The sequence below is a fragment of the Centroberyx affinis genome, unplaced genomic scaffold (genome assembly GCF_046629955.1).
Source record: "Centroberyx affinis isolate AG114_WGS23_722 - 3 ecotype Tasmania unplaced genomic scaffold, CSIRO-AGI_Caff_v1 ptg005216l_1, whole genome shotgun sequence".
In the NCBI taxonomy this organism is placed as follows: domain Eukaryota; kingdom Metazoa; phylum Chordata; class Actinopteri; order Beryciformes; family Berycidae; genus Centroberyx; species Centroberyx affinis.
Window position 1 is genome coordinate 47631 of NW_027282595.1, and position 22140 is coordinate 69770.

At 43.0% G+C, this 22140-nt stretch overlaps 2 protein-coding genes across 5 annotated transcripts in view; both read left to right on the forward strand.

Moving 5' to 3' along the window:
• The first annotated feature begins 490 nt into the window (after positions 1-490).
• Positions 491-14159, forward strand: psmd2 (proteasome 26S subunit ubiquitin receptor, non-ATPase 2). Its single transcript, XM_071546324.1, has 21 exons — positions 491-646; positions 1707-1763; positions 1961-2125; positions 2412-2533; positions 2622-2846; positions 3080-3238; positions 3412-3556; positions 4976-5036; positions 5633-5779; positions 5926-6032; positions 7566-7693; positions 8431-8518; positions 8609-8771; positions 9303-9404; positions 9606-9751; positions 9916-9999; positions 11070-11238; positions 11848-11942; positions 12050-12176; positions 12506-12624; positions 13325-14159. Exons 1-21 carry the CDS (start codon positions 518-520, stop codon positions 13505-13507), a joined length of 2721 nt encoding a protein of 906 aa, XP_071402425.1. The 5' UTR covers positions 491-517; the 3' UTR covers positions 13508-14159.
• Positions 14160-15159: 1000 nt separating this feature from the next.
• LOC139666960 (eukaryotic translation initiation factor 4 gamma 1) overlaps positions 15160-22140 on the forward strand; it is a 42574-nt gene continuing 35593 nt past the window's right edge. For all 4 annotated transcript variants that reach the window (XM_071546317.1, XM_071546318.1, XM_071546319.1 and 1 more), the window contains exons 1-4: positions 15160-15185; positions 20120-20173; positions 21073-21195; positions 21850-21936. In XM_071546317.1, the coding sequence (XP_071402418.1) occupies positions 21121-21195; positions 21850-21936 (162 nt within the window). In that variant the 5' untranslated portion in view covers positions 15160-15185; positions 20120-20173; positions 21073-21120. The remainder of the gene's footprint in view (positions 15186-20119; positions 20174-21072; positions 21196-21849; positions 21937-22140) is intronic.

Consider the following 22140-nt stretch of genomic DNA (forward strand, 5'->3'; position numbering starts at 1 on the left):
AAAAATCAAATTAAATTAACAAAGTGAACGATTTTCATAACTTGTCATTTTTTTCATCACAATTCTTAAAATGCCATGGCAGGACACAAATACTTGCTGCATTTGTTGTTTGTGGTGGCCGTTGCAATGTTTAGTTTGCTGTAAAACATGAACTCAAATGTATCACTCACTAAGTAACTGAGGGTGTGTCAAGTGTGAAAAAGCTGATCAGGAACAACGTAAGTCTACCGAACACTACATATTTACAGGATAATTAACAAGTGAACACTTCCAAGTAGTTGCTTCTAACCAGGAAGTTGTTTCCATGTAGTTTCTTACAGGACTTGAACGCAGCACTCATTGTGTAGCACAAAAGAGAATAGCGCCATCTATCGATGCTTCAAAATAACCCACCAATAACCCGCCAGTAGGGGCGGTAGCGACAATTGCAAACTGCAAATCCCAATGAAGAAGAAGCCGTTGTCTAGTAGCACTCCTCGGTTCCTTTTGCTAGTCGACAGTTCATAGAACCGCAACTATGGAGGAAGCAAAAAACAAGGAGAAAAAACAGCCCGAAAAGACAGAGGAAAAGGACAAGGAGAAGGGCAAGGAGAAGGGCCAGCAGCCCTCGGGGAAAGATAAGGACAAGAAAGAGGAGCAAGAACTGGTAAATTTGAGTGATTTTCTCATACCAATACCTGCTAGAGAAGCCAGTGCTGTTTTTTGCCTGAGTCACTGCTGCTTTGGCAACATGGTTGAGCAGGCCGAAGGCATTGTCATTCAAGGCAGACAGCTGATTGACTTTCATTCACTTTGAAAATATTCCACCTATTGGGTCTTATTGAAGTCCACTCACTCGAATTTATTAAGGCGTTGTTGTATTTTGAAGTCCTACAACTCAACTCCTCCACTTAGCTAACGGTAATCTACGCTAGCTAGCTAACGTTAGCTCGCTATTGCTAGCCGGTAAGCTAGTTGTTACCGCTGCTGTTGTTGCTGTCATCTAGCGTTAGCTTTTCTTTTGCTAGCAGCTAGCCATAGGTAGTATGCGAATGTATGACACAGCAGCTAGGTAACATTAGCTACACCCCAAAATGACAATTGAATCTCTATTAAAGCAATCTGATTTGTCAGTTTCGCTTGCTAGCTGTTTATATGAATTAGGTGTCAAAGTATTGTATTGTGGTTGCCCTCTGGTTAGCCTCGATATGTGCCGTTCTCTCTTGTATGGAGTGAACATCATGTCAAATTCCATTCAAAAACCTAGCAATTTAATGCTGCCTCGGTAGAGCATGTCGTAAAACCTTTTCTGAGATTGTTAGATTCCAATGGTGAATTCGGTATATATACGCGGCAGTTATTTCTATAATATTTCAACATTTGTAATTGGCTAGCATGTGATCACCACTATCCTGTTCTACGTTACAATAACGTTACACCGTGATAGGTGTAACAACAACAACAGTCAGTCAGTTGGCAGTGCAAGGTGTGGATGCATAGTTTTAGGGAAGCAGCATAAAACATATTATCATCATCACAACCACCATCTCCATCACAGCCATCACTACATCATCATCAGTAAAGAACCCTGGCCCTCATCCTCCCTCTAACAACATTCATGAGGTCTAAGGCAGTAACGATAAAGGAGTCCTTGGTTATGTATTGCCATTATTAATTTTGATTAATAACTGATGATGATATTCTCTTCTGTCTTCACTACTTTTCAGTCTGAGGAAGACAAACAGTTACAAGAGGACTTGGAGCTGATGGTGGAGCGATTGAGTGTGAGTATTGGAAAAAAACATCTGGAATGATTACAACAACGCTTCTTACTGAAAACATAGCACTTTTCTTATACTATTGGAATAGGAAACATGGTGGACTGTTGCTGTTTAGTAATGCAGTAATCCAGGGTCAACATTCGTGTCTAAATCAGCTTAAAATAAACAACCTTCGTTCCACCTTTTCCCACATCGAACAGGAGAAGGACACAGCTCTGTACCGTCCTGCGCTGGAGGAGCTGCGCAGACAGATCCGCTCCTCCACCACCTCCATGACCTCAGTACCCAAGCCGCTTAAATTTCTGCGCCCACACTATGCCAAGCTCAAAGAAATCTACGAGGGCATGGCCCCTGGAGAGAACAAGGTAGGCTCCATCGTCCAGGCAGAGACCTGGGAAATTCACACATGAAAAAATATGGAAAAAGATGCAGAGGTGACATGTGAGAGCAGGGAACTTATTCTTGCTTACAAATTGTAAACTTTGCAGCTTGATTCCCTGTAACACAAAGGAGAACACAGCGATGTGTGTGGTAGTCCTATCTCCACACTAGTTTCTGACCATTATGGGTTTAACTTAACTACAGGCCTGTTTGCATGTGTTCTGTGTGTATGTTTGGCATGTACTTGATGCTGCTGCATGTGTTTTGCAGCGTTTCTGTGCTGACGTGGTGTCGGTGTTGGCCATGACCATGAGCGGCGAGAGGGAGTGTCTGAAGTACCGTCTGCTGGGCTCCCAGGAGGAGCTGGCCTCCTGGGGACATGAATACGTCAGGTAGGACACAATGACACTGCTCAACAAGGAAGAAACTTCAGAGATTCTTTGACATGGTCATATATTCCCTTTGTCTGTCTCCTCCCAGGCACCTGGCGGGCGAGGTGGCCAAGGAGTGGCAAGAAGTAGAGGAGAATGACAAGACCCAGCAGGAGACGCTGCTGAAGCTGGTGAAGGAGATCGTGCCCTACAACATGGCACACAATGCCGAGCACGAGGCCTGCGACCTGCTGATGGAGATCGAGAGGCTGGACATGCTGGAGGACTACATTGACGAAAACGCCTACGCCAAGGTCTGCCTCTACCTCACCAGGTACGCTCAGGTTTTGCATTGTATTCATTAAAAAATGTGTTCTTGTCTGTTCATAAAACTTAATTGCTTGCTTACCAATCAGAAAACGCACACTCTACTTCCCTTCTTTTCTTTTTTTCTAGCAGATTTTAAACAGTCCAAACATACGTGGGACTTTTTGACTTACTTGTCGCTGAAGTGTATCCATTTCATGGTTGTCCCACATCCCTTCACTCTCTGCCTGTCTCTTCCAGCTGTGTGAGTTACGTTCCTGAGCCAGAAAACTCGGCGCTGCTGAAATGTGCCCTAAACATCTTCCGGAAGTTCAACCGTTATCCAGAGGCCCTGCGGCTCGCCCTGATGCTCAATGACGTGGAGCTGGTAGAGAACATCTTCACATCCTGCAAGGACATGTAAGCCCTATTTTTATTTTTGGCCTCATGCTTTGGTCGATATATCCCCCTATACTTGCTGCATTTTTTCATGCATTTTTAGATATGCGTTCTTTTTCTAATGTAAGTCCAACTGTGTTATAGTGGATGGTGTGAATGAAAAGCTTACCCCTGGTTCACTTTGTGCCTTGCAGTGTTATCCAGAAGGAGATGGCCTTCATGCTGGGTCGCCATGGCATGTTCCTGGAGCTTAACGAGGATGTAGAGGACTACGAGGACCTGACAGAGATCATGTCCAACGTGCAGCTCAACAGCAACTTCCTGGCCCTGGCTAGAGAGGTAGGAGAGAGCGAGAGAGGGTTGGAGGGAGGGATAGAGAGTTGTAAGCAAGCTAGTGAAGGAGAGGACCTCAAAGAGATTGCAGTTAGTGGCCAGTTGTAAAGCAACTTTCAGGGTTCCCACAGTCATGGAAAACCCGGGGAAGTCACTGGATTTGGAAGTTATCTTTCCCATCCGTGGAAAATGATACATGTCCAAGTTTTCAAAATGTCATGGATATTTATTCATAAACACATCTAGTTGGGAAAAATGTTTATTGTCAAGCTTGGCTGCTGGTAAACGTCACTACCATTGAAGGAATCACAAAAAAAATATTTCTTTGGGATCTTTGGCAATTACAGTTCTTTCAGTTACAAAAGTCCCAAGCGATAGTTTTGTTTGGTCAAAACAAGACAGTGGATAGCCAAATCAGCTATTCTAACCAAATGTGTCATATGAACGCAGGCATGGAAGTCATGGAAATTATATGCCATGAAATGGTCAAGAAAAACTTGATGATAATTTGGGTGAACAAAAGTATGTTGGAATCCTGAACATTCTACCTCAAAAACAGTTAAATAGACAGACGGAAAGAGGGAGGAGGAACGTAAAGTGAAGGACAGAGAGAGGCCGCAGAGGAAATTAATTACAATATTCAGGCCAAAAACAACTTCCTTTCCCTGACCAGAAAGTTGGGAGAGGGGGAGAGATGCCTAGGAAAAAATCAATGTGGAGAAAAGTTGGAGGAAGCTATAAACGCTCTACTGTGCCAACCTTATTATAGACTAGTTTAGCGATGAATTATTGATTAATTAATATATACATTTAAAAAACACTTTATGAAGTGATAAACTAAAATCACATTCAAAGCTACTACCAGTAGAATTTGAAACGTGATTACTTTGGTGACCCCTTTGTCCCTTAGTGGTAGTATATTATGTCAGCTGTCGCAAAGAGACTCTCCACTCGGTTGGCACAGTAGAGGCTCAACAGGATGCAGCCGAGGAGTAGATGAATGAGGTAAAATGGAAGAGTGCAGGGATGTGCATTAGGATTGTAAAAAGGGACTAAAGTTTGAGAGTATTTCAAAGAAGGGGATTCTGGATGAGTAATGTGAGGATGATAAGAGGCAGAGTGAATGGGAGGATGGGAATGGGGTGAGCGATGGAGGAAGTGAGAGGAGGATGATTGCTGGAAATTAATGAAAGGCGTCTGGGGCAGAAAACGCCTCTTGCAGCACAGGAGTTGGTGGGAAGGAAATGATGGCTTTTACAAAATGGACGGATCATGACACTGAAAGAATAATGGTGTATGATTCAGAGGAAGAGATGGCAGATAATGACTTAAACTCAACTTCACTGTCAAAAGGCTTTCAGTTTCTTGCAGTGACTCAGCGCTTTTCACCTTTTATTAATAACACACTCATCCTGTCCTCCACAGTTGGACATCATGGAACCCAAAGTCCCAGATGACATCTACAAAACGCACCTGGAAAACAACAGTGAGTGGATATTGTTGGATATTGTGTGTGTGTTCAGTTGGACAGGATGCGTCCGCTGTGTTTGTGTGTGTCCATGCTTGGGTACATGCATTTGTGCGTGTGGTAATATTTTTCCATAAATGCTGTACAACAAGTTTGTTTACCAGCCACTTTAGCATCCAAACTATGAAACTGAATCATATCTATCTCCTCTGCTCAATCTATTTGCTCCAAAATATCCCCTCTATCTCTCTTGTTATGTGTTATTTTCTTTTCCTAGCACTTCACTCTTATATTATTATTCTATGATAACGTGAATGTTGTCATGACGCTCTGGCCATGGCCCCTGCATTCCTCCAGCATCCTATCGGTTGCTTGTAGTATTGGTGATATAGAAATGGAAGCTTAATCTTTTGTTGCACTCATTGTAAGTTACCCTTTTGGGATTTAGTGGCCATTGTGGCAAATTAACAAAGAATTGTTACATTTTGTCATGTGGGGATTTTCACAAGTAGCCAAGTAATATACAAGCGCAAAGTTCAATAATCATAACTAGAAAAGGACAAAGATTTATTTTTAAGCAACATGAAAACTTACTTCCGTGCTGTCTGGGACAGGGTTTGGAGGTAGTGGCTCCCAGGTGGACTCGGCCCGTATGAATTTGGCCTCCTCCTTCGTCAACGGCTTTGTCAACGCAGCCTTCGGACAGGACAAGCTGCTCACAGACGACGGCAACAAGTGGCTGTACAAGAACAAGGACCACGGTGAGAGAGAACACACATATACACAAGGACAACATAAATTGTGGAGCTGCTATTAGCCATACTGCTGGGCCTTTCTTACATTAGTGCTGGTTTAGCTGCATATTATTCTGCTGTTCAGTGACCAAAGATGATGTATATGTCCTCAGGCATGTTGAGCGCTGCAGCCTCTCTGGGTATGATCCTGCTGTGGGATGTGGATGGCGGTCTGACCCAGATCGACAAATACCTCTACTCCTCTGAGGACTACATCAAGGTAAACATCAGGCTGTGAAGTATGGGAAATTTGACCATAATTAGGGGTCCAAGCACAGCATGTGCTGCAACCCTATTTGTTTTTGTGAGGATGATTCTTCTTCTCTTTGTGCCCTAAAACAATCTGTACCTCAGAGACCGGAAGTCCTAGAACAACTAAATTTGGTGGATAGGTTTCAAATCTCCTCCACGACTCAAGCCTCAAAAACCACGCTGATTGGTCAGATGGTGGTGGTATACCAAGCAACTTTATCATTTGCCCAATAACTTAACTCGGGGACAATTTCACCTGCCATTTCAGGACTTGCTGAAATGTTCTATCTGACATGTAGAACTTTTGCAAAATGATGGATCAAGCTTATATTCTCACAAATCAAATAATTTGACCCATGGGCTTGGACCCTGCTAGTGGCCGGCTGTGGCTGTATTTGATCTCTTATTATTCTTAGACTAGTGCAGTGCCCGTTCAAAACATGCCTGTTTGGAACGGGCCGATTGCTTGGCCTCCGGTATTGCTGCTTGCAGCTTTCTCAAGAACCGCTCATCCAAACAACTTCACACTCGACACTGTGCTTCCAGTCGCTTGCTTTGAGCCCCAGCTGCTGCACAGAGCGCTGTTCGCTTGTTATTCAAAGTTTATAAATATTGAACGTAGAGCTGCAACTATTAATCGATTAATCGATTAGTTGTCAACTATTAAATTAATCGCCAACTATTTTGATAATCGATTAATCGGTTTGAGTAATTTTTGAAGAAAAATAAGTCAAAATTCTCTGATTCCAGCTTCTTAAATGTGAATATTTTCTGGTTTTCTTTACTCCTCTATGACAGTAAATGAATATCTTTGGGTTGTGGACAAAACAAGACATTTGAGGACGTCATCTTGGGCTTTGGGAAACACTGATCGACATTTTTCACCATTTTCTGACATTTTATAGACCAAACAACTAATCAATTAATCGAGAAAATAATCGTCAGATTAATCGACAATGAAAAGAATCGTTAGCTGCAGCCCTAATTGAACGTGTTGCGTGTCCAATCCGACACTGCACATCCTTGGGTCCCCAGCAATACACCCGCCAAGTGTGAAGTAGATCGGACAAACGGTTCTCGAGACATGCGAAGGACACACATACAGACAGAGATTCCTTGTTTTATAGTATGATACTGTATAGTGTGTATATATATATATATATACCACAACCGTCTGGTGGGTTTGAAAAGAATTGTTTCCCTGTCTGGTGTCTGCTTTTTGTATCTTGCCATTTTCTTAATGAGATGCATGCTGTCACTACCTGAAATTCCAGAACACTGCTGGTACACATCCACTTCCAGTCAATAAAATTAATTTGTAGTTGTGAATACCTACTTGACTTCATATTTTCTCAACTTTCTTCCACTTAACTTTTTGAGGAACATAAGTATTAATTAAGCTTTTTGGTTGGGGCAAATGCTATGCAAAATGTAGCACATAACACATTTTTTCAGATTAATTCACGTTCTTATGCCTCCTGCATCTTCTTTCTCTGTGCAGTCTGGTGCCCTCCTGGCCTGTGGTATTGTAAACTCCGGGGTGAGGAACGAGTGTGACCCGGCCCTCGCCCTGCTCTCTGACTATGTCCTCCACAACAGCAACGTCATGAGGATAGGAGCCATCTTTGGGTGAGGAGAATTCCCATGTTTGGAAGATCTAATGAAAGCATATATAATAGTGACGCATATAGGGGTCAAGAGGATTAAAATTATGTTGAATATTTGTGCAGTCAGAAGACAGACATAACACAACTAAATGTGACTGTCTAGAATGTGTAATGGATGGAAATTTGTAGAACAAGGATAGCTGGATATGTACACCAAATTTCATAGAATTTTAACTTGGGGTGTGGGAGATATGACTGGTCATTAAATCTTTTAAATTTGACCTGAAATGGCATTGCCCCCCTGAGCCAATCAATGTTTTATAAAATCATAGAATGCAGTGGTGAGTTGCATCATTCCCTCAAGTTTTTGTCAAAGTCTAATCAGTGATGTCTGAGATATTGCATGTGGCAAATGGACAAATAGATAGAGACCAATCCATAATTCCAGTGACTATAACCACCAAAAACATTAAGGGCTGGTTCATACTTCATATGTGGCTGTAAGTGCCGTCCGTGTACCTTGGTATTGATGCTTCTCGCACTTCTCATGATGACCGTGCGCCCGAAAAGTCCAGGACTTTAGTGGCATTGTAGGAAAATTCAGCTCTCCTCATCCCCCAACAAGAAAAAATAACCGCACCAGAATCGGACAGTAGTTCCGGCTCTTCTTTGCTCAGCCAATCCTGGCCAGAGGCGCTGTGGCACCGTCTACGTTGTTTCAAATTTCACGTGTCCTGATCTTTGTCTCCTTGTGTGCAGACTTGGCCTGGCCTACGCTGGCTCCAACAGAGAAGACGTCCTGTCTCTGCTTCTCCCTGTTATGGGAGACTCCAAATCCAGCATGGAGGTGAGGACGCGTGTGTTAGTGTGGGTGTTAAGGTCCCATATCTCGATTCAAGTTCAATTTTAAAAACCTCAATGTGTGTGTTACCTCCAGGTGGCTGGAGTGACAGCGCTGGCGTGCGGTATGATCGCCGTAGGGTCTTGTAATGGTGACGTGACGTCCACCATTGTCCAGACCATCATGGAGAAGAGCGAACAGGAGCTGAAGGACACGTACGCCCGCTGGCTGCCACTAGGCCTGGGACTCAACCACCTGGGTACGTATGGGTGGCTAAAGGCATCAAAACTGTTAGCTAGAAGCTATTCAAAACAGTGTGACTAAGTACTTTAGTGGCCAAAGCAGAACACAGACTTTTTAATGTGGTTTCCAGTCTTTTGCCGCAAATGTTTAGAAGAGTTCTCATTCACATCACAACAACATGTGAGCTGTCATTCATTTGTGGGCTCTGGGAAAACAAATATTTTGCTTGTTGTGGTAAAAGAAAACAAAGACAGCATGATCTATTTATGAGCAACTTATATGAAAACAGTACAGGGTGAATGATATTTATTATCTTTTGTGAATTTTTGGTAGAATCATAGTAGAGTCCTGTCTGGATTTTACAGCTGCAACGTGGCATTAAAGGAAAATGGGCAGTCAAAAGGAGCAGTAGTTGAGAAAAGGTGTAACTTAAAAGCACTAAACTTTTAAGTCAGAACTACTTTTATTTGTGTAGGTCAAAATCTTTCCTTCCTTTTCCTAGTGATATTGCTGCTGTAACTAATTTGTGTCATCCCCTGTTCCTCAGGTAAAGGAGAGGCCATTGAGACGACCCTGGCAGCTCTGCAGGTTGTACCTGAACCCTTCCGCAGCTTTGCCAACACACTAGTGGATATCTGTGCCTATGCAGGTCAGTCTCACAGTACTGTCTTTCAGCCATACCATAAGTGTAGATTTTGTTGTTTGCACACATTCATCCATCCACTTATGCATTCATTCACCCCTCTACAAGCCAACCATACGTCCCTACCTACAGTCATATATCTGGCAATTTAATCTTCCATTCACCAAGACTGCCCCATCGTATTAATTTGCCTCTCCCTCATCCCAGGCTCAGGTAATGTGCTGAAGGTGCAGCAGCTTCTCCACATCTGCAGTGAGCATTATGAGGCCAAGGAGAAGGAAGAAGACAAGGACAAGAAAGACAAGAAGGACAAGGAGAAAAAGGAGACCCCCGCTGACATGGGCTCCCACCAGGTATAGACTAACTTCTGACCATGACTCCCTTTATACATTGGTCAGTTGCCAATATTCCTGTCAGTTCAATAGTGACTTTATCTTTTGTATAATGGAGACTTGTGAGGTTTTGTATGGAAAAAATATAAAACACAGAATGAACTGACATGTTTTTGCCCTCTCAGGGTGTAGCAGTTCTTGGTATTGCCCTCATCGCCATGGGGGAGGAGATTGGTTCTGAAATGGCACTACGGACATTCGGACATCTGGTCAGTAGGACAACTTACTGCATGTTTGCTAATTCTTGTTTAATTTTTCTGTTTATCTGGACTGCATTCTTTCTTGTTCTCAGACCTCACTGCCTCATTTTTCTTTCTTTTGATTTGCATTACATTATTCATCAGTCTGATCCTGCTCAGGAAATCCCTGCTTTGTTTTCCGTTTATCTGGACTACATGTTGCTTTCTTGTTCTCAGACCTCACCACCTGTCTTTTTTTCATTCTTTTGATCCACATTACATCATCCCTCGCTTTGATCCTGCTCCATACATTCTCTCAGACTCTCCTCTGTCTTGATCTCTGTTAGTAACTCTGCCCACCCCTTCTTTCTATGCGTCTGCCTCTTTATAAAAGCCATTCTTGTGAAGAAAAGATAAGGAAAGTTAATTGTATACTTAGCCATGATTAAACAGATTGACCTGCTCTTGGAGAACAATTGACAAAGCTTTAATATTAAATACCAATGCGTTTTGGCTCCAGGAAATCTATTGGCTCTAGGAAGTCTCTGATGAAGTCAAAGGCAGCCAAAACGTGTTGGTTTTTAATATTAAAGCTTTGTTATTTGTTCTCCAAGAGTAGGCAAATCTGTTCAACCAAGTATTATACATTTTTGCATTCTTTTGGTTTTTATTTGATAAAAACCAAATATTGAAATGCATTTATCTCAAAGAAGAATGTTTAATGTGTGATATTGCTTACCTGAAAATAATGTTCTTCGCTGATTGGTTAACACCTGTAATAAGAAACATCAGTTAATGTTTGTTGCCCTGTTTCACAGAGAAGAAGTTGTTGAGCTTTGGGGTTTGGGTGTGTTTTTGTGTTTTATATTGTCATCGTACTGTATATGCTGCAGTTCTTTAAGTAGACAGTCAGAACATGGAGTAAGGAGTTTATTTTTGTCATGCGACAACAACTATATATGCTTGAGTTTAACAGCTTATGCAGGCATTTTGAATCGTAGGAGCCATTACATTTCTTTCTTCCTCTTAATCCTTCCCTCATTTCTTGTGATCCATTTATCTCCTTCTGACTCTACTTTCCTCCTTATTTTTTCCATCAGCTGCGTTACGGTGAGCCCACCCTGAGGCGTGCGGTGCCCCTGGCCCTCGCTCTCATCTCTGTGTCCAACCCTCGCCTCAACATCCTGGACACTCTTAGCAAGTTCTCCCACGACGCTGACCCCGAGGTTTCCCACAACTCCATCTTTGCCATGGGCATGGTGGGCAGCGGTAAGTCAGGTTCCAGGCACTGCGTGGAATAATGGATCTTTGGTGTAAAGCATGTGTTGCGTATTATGATACCCAACCCTTGTATGTATTGTATTTATTATTATTATGTATTGTATTAATATTTAAATCTATGGACCTTGATGGGGAGCAGCTTGTGTTGCAATATAGATATATCTGTAATCTTTGGTGTAATGTCATGATTTTTTTCCAAGAATATGTTTATTGGTATTTTAATTTAAATTGACTAAAATAAGTAACATAAGTATGAATAAAGAAAAGATGTGGTTGAGTATTTTGAGTATATATCAATAAGAGGTTATTACAGAGCTGTGTTACTGTAACACTTGATATCATGATACCTTATCCACCATAGTATCACAGGTTAACTTTAATAATTTAATAATAATTGAATAATTGCATTTATTTACTAGAATCAAAGCTAGTCCCATTGACATTTTCACCAGTGGATTGCGTTGGCATTCTTGACTGTGCAAACTGTTAAGTCACACATCATTTACAATGACACACAATGCCGCCTCCTCTGTGAGTGCCTGTAGTGTTGGTTTCCATAGCAAATCTAACAGGCTCTCCTTTTTTTGCTCTCCTCAGGCACAAACAACGCCCGTCTGGCCGCCATGCTGCGGCAGCTGGCACAGTACCACGCCAAAGACCCCAACAACCTCTTCATGGTTCGACTGGCACAGGTGGGTGGCAAGACAAAAGGCACCCTGTACCAGACACAAATGCACTATTTGGAGAGAGCGTGTGTGCGTGAGTGCTTATTCACTTTCTCCTGTTTGTTCCTCCGCAGGGTCTGACTCACCTAGGTAAAGGCACGTTGACGCTGTGTCCCTATCACAGTGACAGGCAGCTGATGAGTCAGGTTGCCGTGGCCGGACTGCTCACCGTCCTCGTTTCCTTCCTCGACGTCAAGAACAGTCAGTCCATTTTCCATCCGCAGCCTCCTCACCTTGCGCTTATGCACACACTTAGGATTGTTCATTGTTGTTTATTTTCCTTTAGAAATACCATTTAGAATGCAAATCCCTGATGGGAAATATACACATGGAAGCTGATTAGCTAAATTGAAATGGCACTTGCCCTAATACAATATTATAATATAATATAAAATAATAATAATTTCAACATACAACATGTAGCATTTTTGATGGAATGTTTTATGTTGTAGTGTTACTGTCTGTGACTCATTAATCAGGGTTTTTCCTGTGTTAATGTGGACCCCTGCTGTTGGCTTTGTGTATTACAGTAATCCTGGGGAAGTCTCACTACGTTCTCTACGGCCTGGTAGCAGCCATGCAGCCACGTATGCTGGTCACCTTCGATGAGGAGCTCCGACCACTGCCCGTGTCTGTCAGAGTCGGACAGGTAAAGCCATCAGCTGTGTTTGTCTAAGAAAATTAAAGACTGGAAATTTTGTAGAAATTCTACCACTGCTCAATGCGTGTTTGGTTGCAGTGTATTACAAGGTTCCTATAATCATTGAAAACCTGGAAAGTCATGCAAGTGGAGAATTGTGTTTGGGGTCCCTGTTTGCCACTTGTTTGAATTGTTTTGGCAAGCTGCAGCTATTAAGTAATCATAAAACAATTATGTGGGTTATTTGTTGAAAAGTCTATCTACCAGCAGACAAGCTGGACACCACCACTTTGGTTAAAAAAGGGATTCCAAAACTTTGTGGATATGTCGGGTTGTAATTTATTACAATTTATCCCAATGAGATGGTTTATAAGATTGACTACTGTAATCATGGGTTTCTCTCTCACCTCTGTTATCTCCCTAAATACAGTGTAGACAGTTATACAATTCCTTACTAACTCAACAACAACAAAAATCTACCGCCCGTATGTCTATTCAGGGGTCCTCGACCAGAAAAAGTTTGAGAACCCTTGAGCTATTCAACCGAAATAATGTGACGTGAAAATAGAATAGTGCTTTTGGAACTTGTGCTCTACATGTGGGAGAATTCATGGGAAATGTATTAGCAAAAATATGCAGGAACCCTGGTCTCAAGGCAAAAGGAAAGTCTGTTTCTGATGATGAGTTTGTTTGTGTGATCTGTCCACAGGCTGTCGATGTGGTGGGCCAGGCAGGCAAGCCGAAGGCCATCACAGGTTTCCAGACCCACACCACGCCGGTGCTGCTGGCTCACGGAGAGCGGGCCGAGCTGGCCACAGAGGAGTACCTCCCTGTCACCCCCATCCTGGAGGGCTTCGTCATCCTCCGCAAGAACCCCAACTACGAAACTTAGACCGACCACGCCTCCTTCCCCCGTACCCCACCTTTGTACACCTCCCACCCCCCTCCTCTCTCTATCCCAATTCCATGTCACTGGCCACGCCCTGTGTTTGTAGGGGTAGCCCTCCGTGGCTCTTCGCAGCCTTTATATTTTACTTGTTTATTCCATGGCTGAAAAGAGCCAGGCAGGCCTATCCCTCTTTCTTGCTGTGTCTTTCTCGTCTGTGGCCCAGCTCCATCTGTCATTAAAAATGGATGGTTGGGGTCTGGTTAATTGGACTGGTACGAGACGGGGAGGGTAAACTGGGACCTCATTCACCCTGCATAGATGGCTTCCTCTCTGCTCTGATTTTGATCAGCTTCTCCCACATGTACTGAACCAGCTGTTTTAGGCTCTGTTCATTTGGCTGATCTGGGGCCAGTTCAAAAGAGGGAATCTTTCACCACCTTCCTGTGCGTGACTCAGTCACCGGTAGATGAATAACAACTGCTCGGTCCATATCAATACTTCAGCTGTTTTCTCTCCGCTCCTTGCATCAGTCCTTTTTTTTGTAATTAGAGCATGGAAAAGTGTCTTCATCCAGTTTTTCTTTTGTTTTGTTGGTTTTTGTTACAGTACTGTAAAAGGTTTAATCAAAAATAAATAAAAAGATTCAGGTCCACTTGGTGGAATTGTAATCTCTGTAGCTCTGTGTCGTTTTTCTCTCATGTCACTGTTCAGTTTACCCTCACAGAATGGCACCTTACAGTCTTCGTTGGTTTTTGAGTAATTATGTTTTGTTTTGGGTTTTTTTTTTTAAAACTCTTGCACACACCTCTGGCATCACAATATTATCCACAAATTCTATGGATTTTTGATAAACTAATTCTAGAGTAAATAAAGTTTAATTGTTGCACCGTTTTCAGGCAGATAGAATGTGGGAAAGGCAATTTTACATATTTGTCTGTTAAACCACTCATTCGGTCTGTGACAGAATTGTGTGAATGTTTCCCAGGCAATTTAAAACATTTAGTCACGGTCAGACTAATCATGTTTGATGCATTTTCTGAATTAAATAGCTGGCTGTGTTGACATAATTTACCTCTCCTAGCTTTAAGTGATACAATTTAGGGTTTGTGTATCCTTGCAACAGTAGTTATATTAGTAGGATTTTGCTTTTGATTCTCTTGATTAACGTCACTCATTGAAACCCTTGATGGATCCGTCCCAGGGACAGCCATATCCAAATACTTTTTTTTGTTTTTTTGGTGATCTGCATGGACTGTCTATACTGTACACAGGGAAATAATGATAAGAGTGAAACCTATGATTAGAATAGTCATTCTTATCCATTCTCTAATTGAGATGATTTCTAGTCAAACTACAGCGAAATTAAACTATTCATATTTTTTTTCTCCAAGAAGACCCCCTGGAAGCCCCCGGACCCCAGTCAGAAAACCATTGGTCTAGGGGTATAAAGTTTAAATCTCGTGTGAAATTGAAATGGCAAAACCTCTCCAGGTGTGTTGTAAAAATGATAACACCTAGGGGATGTCACGACCAAAACCTATGACAACATTTACAACACCATACCAGAACATTGATTACTTGGAAGCGGCATCACATGATGGGATTTTGCCGGAATTACCTTGCTACCGGCTTCCGGGAAGATTTTCCGTCCGTCCGGCTCTGCGGACTCAAGGAGAGAAAGGTAACGCCATGGTCTTCAGCTCAATTCTTTACTAAAATTATCTCTTTTTTAAGATATGTGTCAATTTACTGTTACACAGTATCTCGGGATGAACTTCCAATCCCGTGGTTTACGTTTTGATCTCAAGATTTCCATAGCTGTTGTGACTTTCCTCAGTGGTTTCTGCTGACTGGTCTTCCTGCTGTGTTTTCGGGGATTAGCTAGCTAGCTAGCTGGCTCCTAGCATTCCGTGCTAAGACGACGTGGGTGTTCTTTCTTTACTTTAGCTACCCTAGCTAGCATGCTAACGCTACATGAAATAGTCCTGACTCAAGCGACGTTTTGAAACATTTTATAGTCTGTGTAACATTGTATATGTAGTAAGCGACTAATAGTTAAGCGCCTCACAACATTGTTTATTATCACCATCTAACGTCATTTATGTTGCTAGCTACTCAACCGTTGGCTAGCTACACAGGCTAGCTAGCTAGTAATACGTTAAATCACTGAAGCCGGGTTGTGTTCTGCTGCCGGCAGAAAGTGGATCAGCTTGTTGGCTTTATTAAGCTAATTTTGCTAATATACAGTGTTAGCTGTATTGTTGTTGTTGTTGTAAACAAAGGGATAGTGATAACTTATCTGAAACCATGTGATGGCTATCTAGTGACAAGCGATTTGAAACCATTACACGGTCAAGTATGTAAAGGTGGCAGTAAGAGATTTGTTTGTAGCTTATAACCCGTGAGTTCGACTGTTATAAGTGAAACTATTAGTTAATTAGATAATAGAAATGCAGTGTAAATAAAACAGACTCGCCCTAGTGTTTTTCTTTTAATGTATCCAAACTGAAAGCAAATTGATGGCGAGACAGCACCAGTGGCTAGTGGAAAGTGGAGGAGACGGACTGACAAGGCAGTTGCTTTAAATCCTGATGGTTGTGACACCTTCATTAGGGCCTTGATGGGTGTCAGTGGGATTGACAGGTCGCTGTGCTGTCTGGATAGCTACTATTATGCAAGCTAACGTTAAGTCTTAACTGAGTTGGTGATTTGCCAAACACGGCATCCACTGTACCGCATCAGTGCAAAGGTGAGCTGACACGTGTACTGTCGAGTCGGGTGAGATGCTAATGTCAGGATGCGGAATGAAATGATGTGCCTGCTTTCTGGCTAGTTACAGCAATCAGTGTTGTCACGATGCTGTTGACAGTGCCACTGCCCAGTGTATCCCTGGCTAGCCTAAGCTTTCAAGCCCAGTTAGCTGGTGAATGCGAGTGTGATGTGAAGGCTAGCCACCTCCTTAGCATAGACGGGTATCTTGTTTTCCCATTCATTTACACGAACGCTGTCACGTCTGTCGCTACTGCTGCGGCCGGTATATGTCGTTTGTGTGGAGCGGTTTACGTTTTATGCAATCTGGAGAGTTGTCATGGCCAACATCAGGCGAGGTGTGGCATGAAGCCGGCAGCTGGGATGTGCATCGCGCCAATAGCTCAGAAACCACGTGGTAAATCCATATTGGGCCTAGCAAAGTTAGCAACATGGCTAGCTAGCAGCACATCATACAACAGCACGTCTTCTCACCAAATGCTGTTGTTTTGGCAAGACTGGGCGTTTGACAGCAGATATGTGTTTATTATAATTGCACGGTAATAGTTGCCTTGTCGTTTCTTGTGTGAATGACTGGACTGGCAGACACGCCCCTGTGTCAAACTGCAAAACTCGTCCACAGTTCAAGTGGATAAAACACCGGTGTTTTATCAATGCTAATAAGCTAGTTAGCCGGTGATATTAACGTCGCAGCTGTTTTCGGCATTGGATCAAATAGTTTTGTTTTATTTCTTTGTGTTCAAATAGTACGCACCATCGATGGTATGTTTAAGCCTGTTGCTGCTCATAATGACCTACAGGCTGCTGTAGGCATGATGCAGATGTGAAGACTACAGCCATGTGAACTTGAGTATGTGGGCCCAAAATGGATGCTGTTCCCTTGAGATGACACACAGGCACAGTCCAGCTCTCAGCATGGGCAGACCCGTATCCCATGTCAGCATTATTCTATACTTTTTCAATCTCACACACCGTTCATCAGTCCAAGAAAATATGTAGTGATCTCAGAGATGCTTTGGCCAGAGGGAATGAATGAATGAAGGGAAATAATAGCTCAAGTGCAGTCATAGGACAGAGGCACGATACGTCTCAGCCAGGCTGTCACGATTTGTCTGACATAAGGATACTAGGGAGCTTCCTGTTATGAAACCGCAAAGCATAGAGTCTGGGCATGTGTGGGATTTGGCAGGCCGTGTGAGTGTTAGTGAGCTGGAGGAACACGGGGAGAGCGGGGAACAGGCTGTGCTGGTGAGATGCAGTGTCACTCTGGCTAAACTTCCACTGTCTCCTCCACATTGTTCCCAGCTTACAACTTCTGGCGGAAACTGTGTTGACTTTTCAGTTTAGGGCTAGTTATTGACACTCAACTGTTTGAAGTGTGATCATCCAGAAACTATGCCAGGACGTGTTAAAGACTGTCAGTGTACTATTTTATTTTTTTTAACAGGAATTTGCTCTATCTTATCTTTGCCCCTTAGGCTAGTGTAGTCAAGAGGTTGTTTAGTCTGTCCTGGTGTTGCTTTAAGGAACAAGATGCTACTACAGAAACCTAATAACAGTAAGCATAGATCACCTTGACTCCTTTTTGGTTAGGTCAGTGAACTTGGGTATAGTCCTAGTCAGTAGTTTGTTAGAAAGGTAATGGTCAGGTCAATAAACAGGGGACCCAAAGCACTACTCTCCTTGTCACCAGAAGGCTTGTGGTCTGTATTTAAGCTATATGTTTCCACAGTAAAAGTGATCCAGCTGAGTTAAGTGTATCCTGCCATCCCTGGAGCTTCTTGTGTTAATGTGTTACTACCACTACCAGCGCTGTAACTCTATGCCGGGTACAGTGTCATCACAACCAGCAGGCCAGTAGCTTGGGTTTAACACAGGGGAGTTACTCATAGCAACAGACATTACGTCTACGGCAAAGGTTGAGGATCTCGGTGTGTGCGCGAGTACATTGGCAGCAATACTTCAAGGTAACCCTGCATAATGTAAATTACGGCATTTGCACAGTATCTGGGAATCTGCAGCAGGCCATCAAGTCATAAAGCCAGAGACACATCTGTTTCTTCCTGTGCCTTAACCAGGGAGTACAGTCTGCTTAGGATTCAAATGGAAATGCCCATTTCAAATTTGCGGGTATTGTTTAACAACAAAGTTGCATGGGGTACAGTGGGTCTAATGCATTTGCGTACAGACAGTGGTGAACACACAGTGGCTCAGCCCTCCAGAGGTGACATGGTAGTCTTGGTCTTGAGCGAACTGCGCGCTCTCCCCCTCCCCTCCTCAGCAGGTCATGGGGGTGCATGGAGAGACTTATGCAACAGTCGAAGGAGCATGTTTCACCAGTGATGGTGGTCAGATCTCCTAGGTGCTGCATGTCAGACCAGCTCAGATGACTGGGGACTGGTTGTGTGTGCATGGTATGTGTATGTGTGAAAGAAGGGGGGTGGGGTGGGAGGGGGTAGTTGCCTTGGTTCTCACATAACTGCCCTAAACGCACACACACCCTAGGGTATGCTTCTTGGCTAGTTTTGCAGTGTTGCATATTGTGTAATTGCAGGCCTAACTCTAACCACAAATTCAGCAGACTGATTTGTCAACATGTATAGTCATTGTGTGGTGTAGAAAGTGTGTGTGGCACAGGCACAATAGCTGTCAAAGAAGCAGGCTTTGTGTCTCTTCTTCTGGGGATAGGATTTCAGTGTTCCATCAAACACCTAAAGGTTTCTGTTAATGCTTTCCCCAATGAGTGGAGCAAAGACAGAGGCAGTGTGTGTCGTTTGAGTCCCTGTTTTAGCTCTGAGGTTGTCTGCTCAGGATCTCATCTCCTAGCCAGCCCAGTCTCTGTCAGTCTGTCTGTCTTTCTGATGTGACTTCACACAGCCAGTCTGTGGACGAGCCTTTGAACTTCTCCCTAACCCCTCCTACAGCCTTTCCATAGCCTAGCCTACAGTGCCGCCATTCCTTAAGCTCCAAGGCTGCGGTATACTGTGGATGAGCTTACCATTGATGTCAATCAATTTTTTTTTCTAAGCCATGGATTTCACCTGCCTGTATGGGTTCAAAATCGTTTGTCTCTCTGTCCTCTTTTGTTTTTCTGTTGACATAGTCATGGTAACAGTGGAGATTACTGCCGTTTCTCTAGTGTGATTCCTTTTCTTAGAAGAAAAAACACACCGATTCATCATGACTCAGGCTTTTTATGCTGCTGCTCTGTGTGCGTGTGTGTGTGCGTGTCTGTCAGGGAAAGGGGCTGTATATGTGTGCCAGAGGTAATGTAGGCTTTAATATCCAAATATGTCACTATTGTTGGGACCATGGTATTTCCTCTGAATGTTCTGCAGCTGTGGTGTTTGGGAGATAATTCTAGTTCTGTCCCATATCTGTCACTGTTTGGGTCTAAGTTATGTTTCAAGTTGAGGTTGTAGTGCTAATAATTTTTTTAATCATAACAAAATCATCTTCTTCTAGGCTAAAACATTTGGTTTTAGGATTAGGGTTATTTTAGTTTTAGATGATGGTAAGACTAAATTACAATGCTTACAAAGTTTTATTTCACATTTTTCTCTAGCAGTGGTGGTACTTGCCTTGCTGTGGTGGCGCACCACTGCTAAATGAATACAGAGGAAACACTGGACCATATAGGCCTAACCTCAGGAGAACGATTACAGTGGAATAGGGCAAATGACCCTTGATTGTCCATTTGGGACCTAGGGCCTTGTCGTCTTCAGTACCAATCTTAAGGCCGCCCACCTAATTCTCTAATTATCCTAGATACTGTAATCTTTTTTTAAATGTGTTATTAGCCACACTGTGCTCATTTTTAACAAGTTTTTTCTGTCTCTCTTTTAGGACAAACCCTTCCCCAGTGTACCCACACTTGGGACCTAAAGACGGTTCATAAATGTAGGTATATGGATGAGTTATCATGATAAACGTGGAATAACAACCTCATGTTTTAGGGATGCTCCAATTTATAGGCCAGAGTAATGATTTTGGAAGCCTCACTGAACTGTAACCCTCTAAGTCGACCTGGTGGAGCAGAAAATTGTGTTGTGTTTTACAGTTGCATGTCTTCTGCTTGTGTAAAAACTTCACAACAGATTAGGTACAGGTTTATTTTGCAAACACCTAGTCAAAGTGAGCGTTTAGACATTCTCTAAAAACTTTTAATTGAACATTGTACATTCCACATGATGCGTCCTGCTCTCTGCTGTGCTTGGTGTTACACTATGGCCCATGAGATTACTGTTCTGGCCTCGCCACTGTCGTACTGAATGTGACACTGACCTGTGAGATGTTTTTTTTTTGTTTTTATTCTTATTTTTAAAGATCCAATTAGGAATCGGCAGATCTATTAATGACAGTCATCCAGGTCGGAGCATCCCAACTAGGGCTGCAACAATGATTATTTTCATTGTCAATTAATCTATTGATTATTTTTTTGATTAGTCATTTAGTCTAGAAAATGTCAAAACTAATGACAAATGCCCATTACAAGTTACCAGAGCCCAAAGTATTGTCTTAATTGCTTACTTAGTCTGTCCAGCAGCCAAAAAACCCCAAAGTATTTATTTTATAATGAAATGAAACATAGAATAGCAAGAAAATCTTAGCATTGTGAAGCTGTAACCAGCAAAGGTATTTTACTTGACTAAAAAGATTAATTATTATAATCGATCAATTTTCTGCCGATCGACTAATCGTTTAAGCACTAATCCCTAATAATGTTAAGATCTAGTTTTCTGTCCTAAGCGTGTAGCTGACAGTTTTTTTCTTCTCCACCTCCCCCTCTCTTTCTCTAGATTTTGTGCACAGGTCCACGTCCGCCTCCCCATGCAGAACTCCATGAAATGAATAAAGCACCACAGCCTATAACAGGACCCCCCTCGACCCCCCACCCTGCCCCCTCCCCCGGCCTCACACAGGTAAGGGACCCCGCCACTCTCTCGATTGGTTCTTTAAGGCCGCGTTCACACTTTCCCGCTTTTTTTTTTTTCGTAGAAAAGGCGCTGCTGCAACTGCGTTTTTTGTGTTGATAGTTTCTAAGAGACGAGCTGCAGCAGCCGCCACTATCGTCAAACAGTACTTTCTCAGTCACTTAGTACAAACACCCACAGCACAGCCAGTGTGCTCTATACTGACTCTTTATGATCAGAGTAACAACTACTACCAACTTTACAACCGCTACGATCTTTCATTTTGCTTGTCCTCATAAATGATCAGCTGCCTATGTACTCTGCCTCGTCTTCCTTGTGATTGGTCAGCTCACGAAAAATGTGGTCAACGTCTTTTCTCAACTTTATAAAGTGCTCGACTTTGCCTAAAAAGACACTAGGCACAGTGCTTTTTCCAAAGCGGACACTTGCTATCTGCTTTGTGGCCACTCCCCATTGACTTACATACAGAAAGACGGCAGTTTGAAAAAAGCAGAATCGTGTGAACGCAGCCCAACACGAATGCCACCATCAGTACCTGTGCTGTTGTTGATCACTTGTCTTCTGTCCGACCTCCCCACCTCACTCCCCGTTTCTCCTCCATGCCACTCCTCTCCGCTTGATGTCACTTCCTGTCTCTTGCAGCCCTCCTTCCCCCCCGGGCAGCCCCCCTCTGTTGTGTTTGCCACCCCACCGCCTCCACAAATGAACCCAACACCACAGCCCCGACAGGTAGGCCCGCCCTCTGCTCACCCACCCCCATGGCATCGCTGCACCCATACGGAGGTGGGCTGCGCTCCATTCCAGAAAAAAAAGTCACCCCTTCCTTCATAGATCTTAAGCAGTAGATGCAAAGATCCAAATTATAGACTGTAAGCTGTAGTGGATCAGTGTTTGTAGAAGGGCGCACCTTTCTGGTATGGAATTCATCCACCG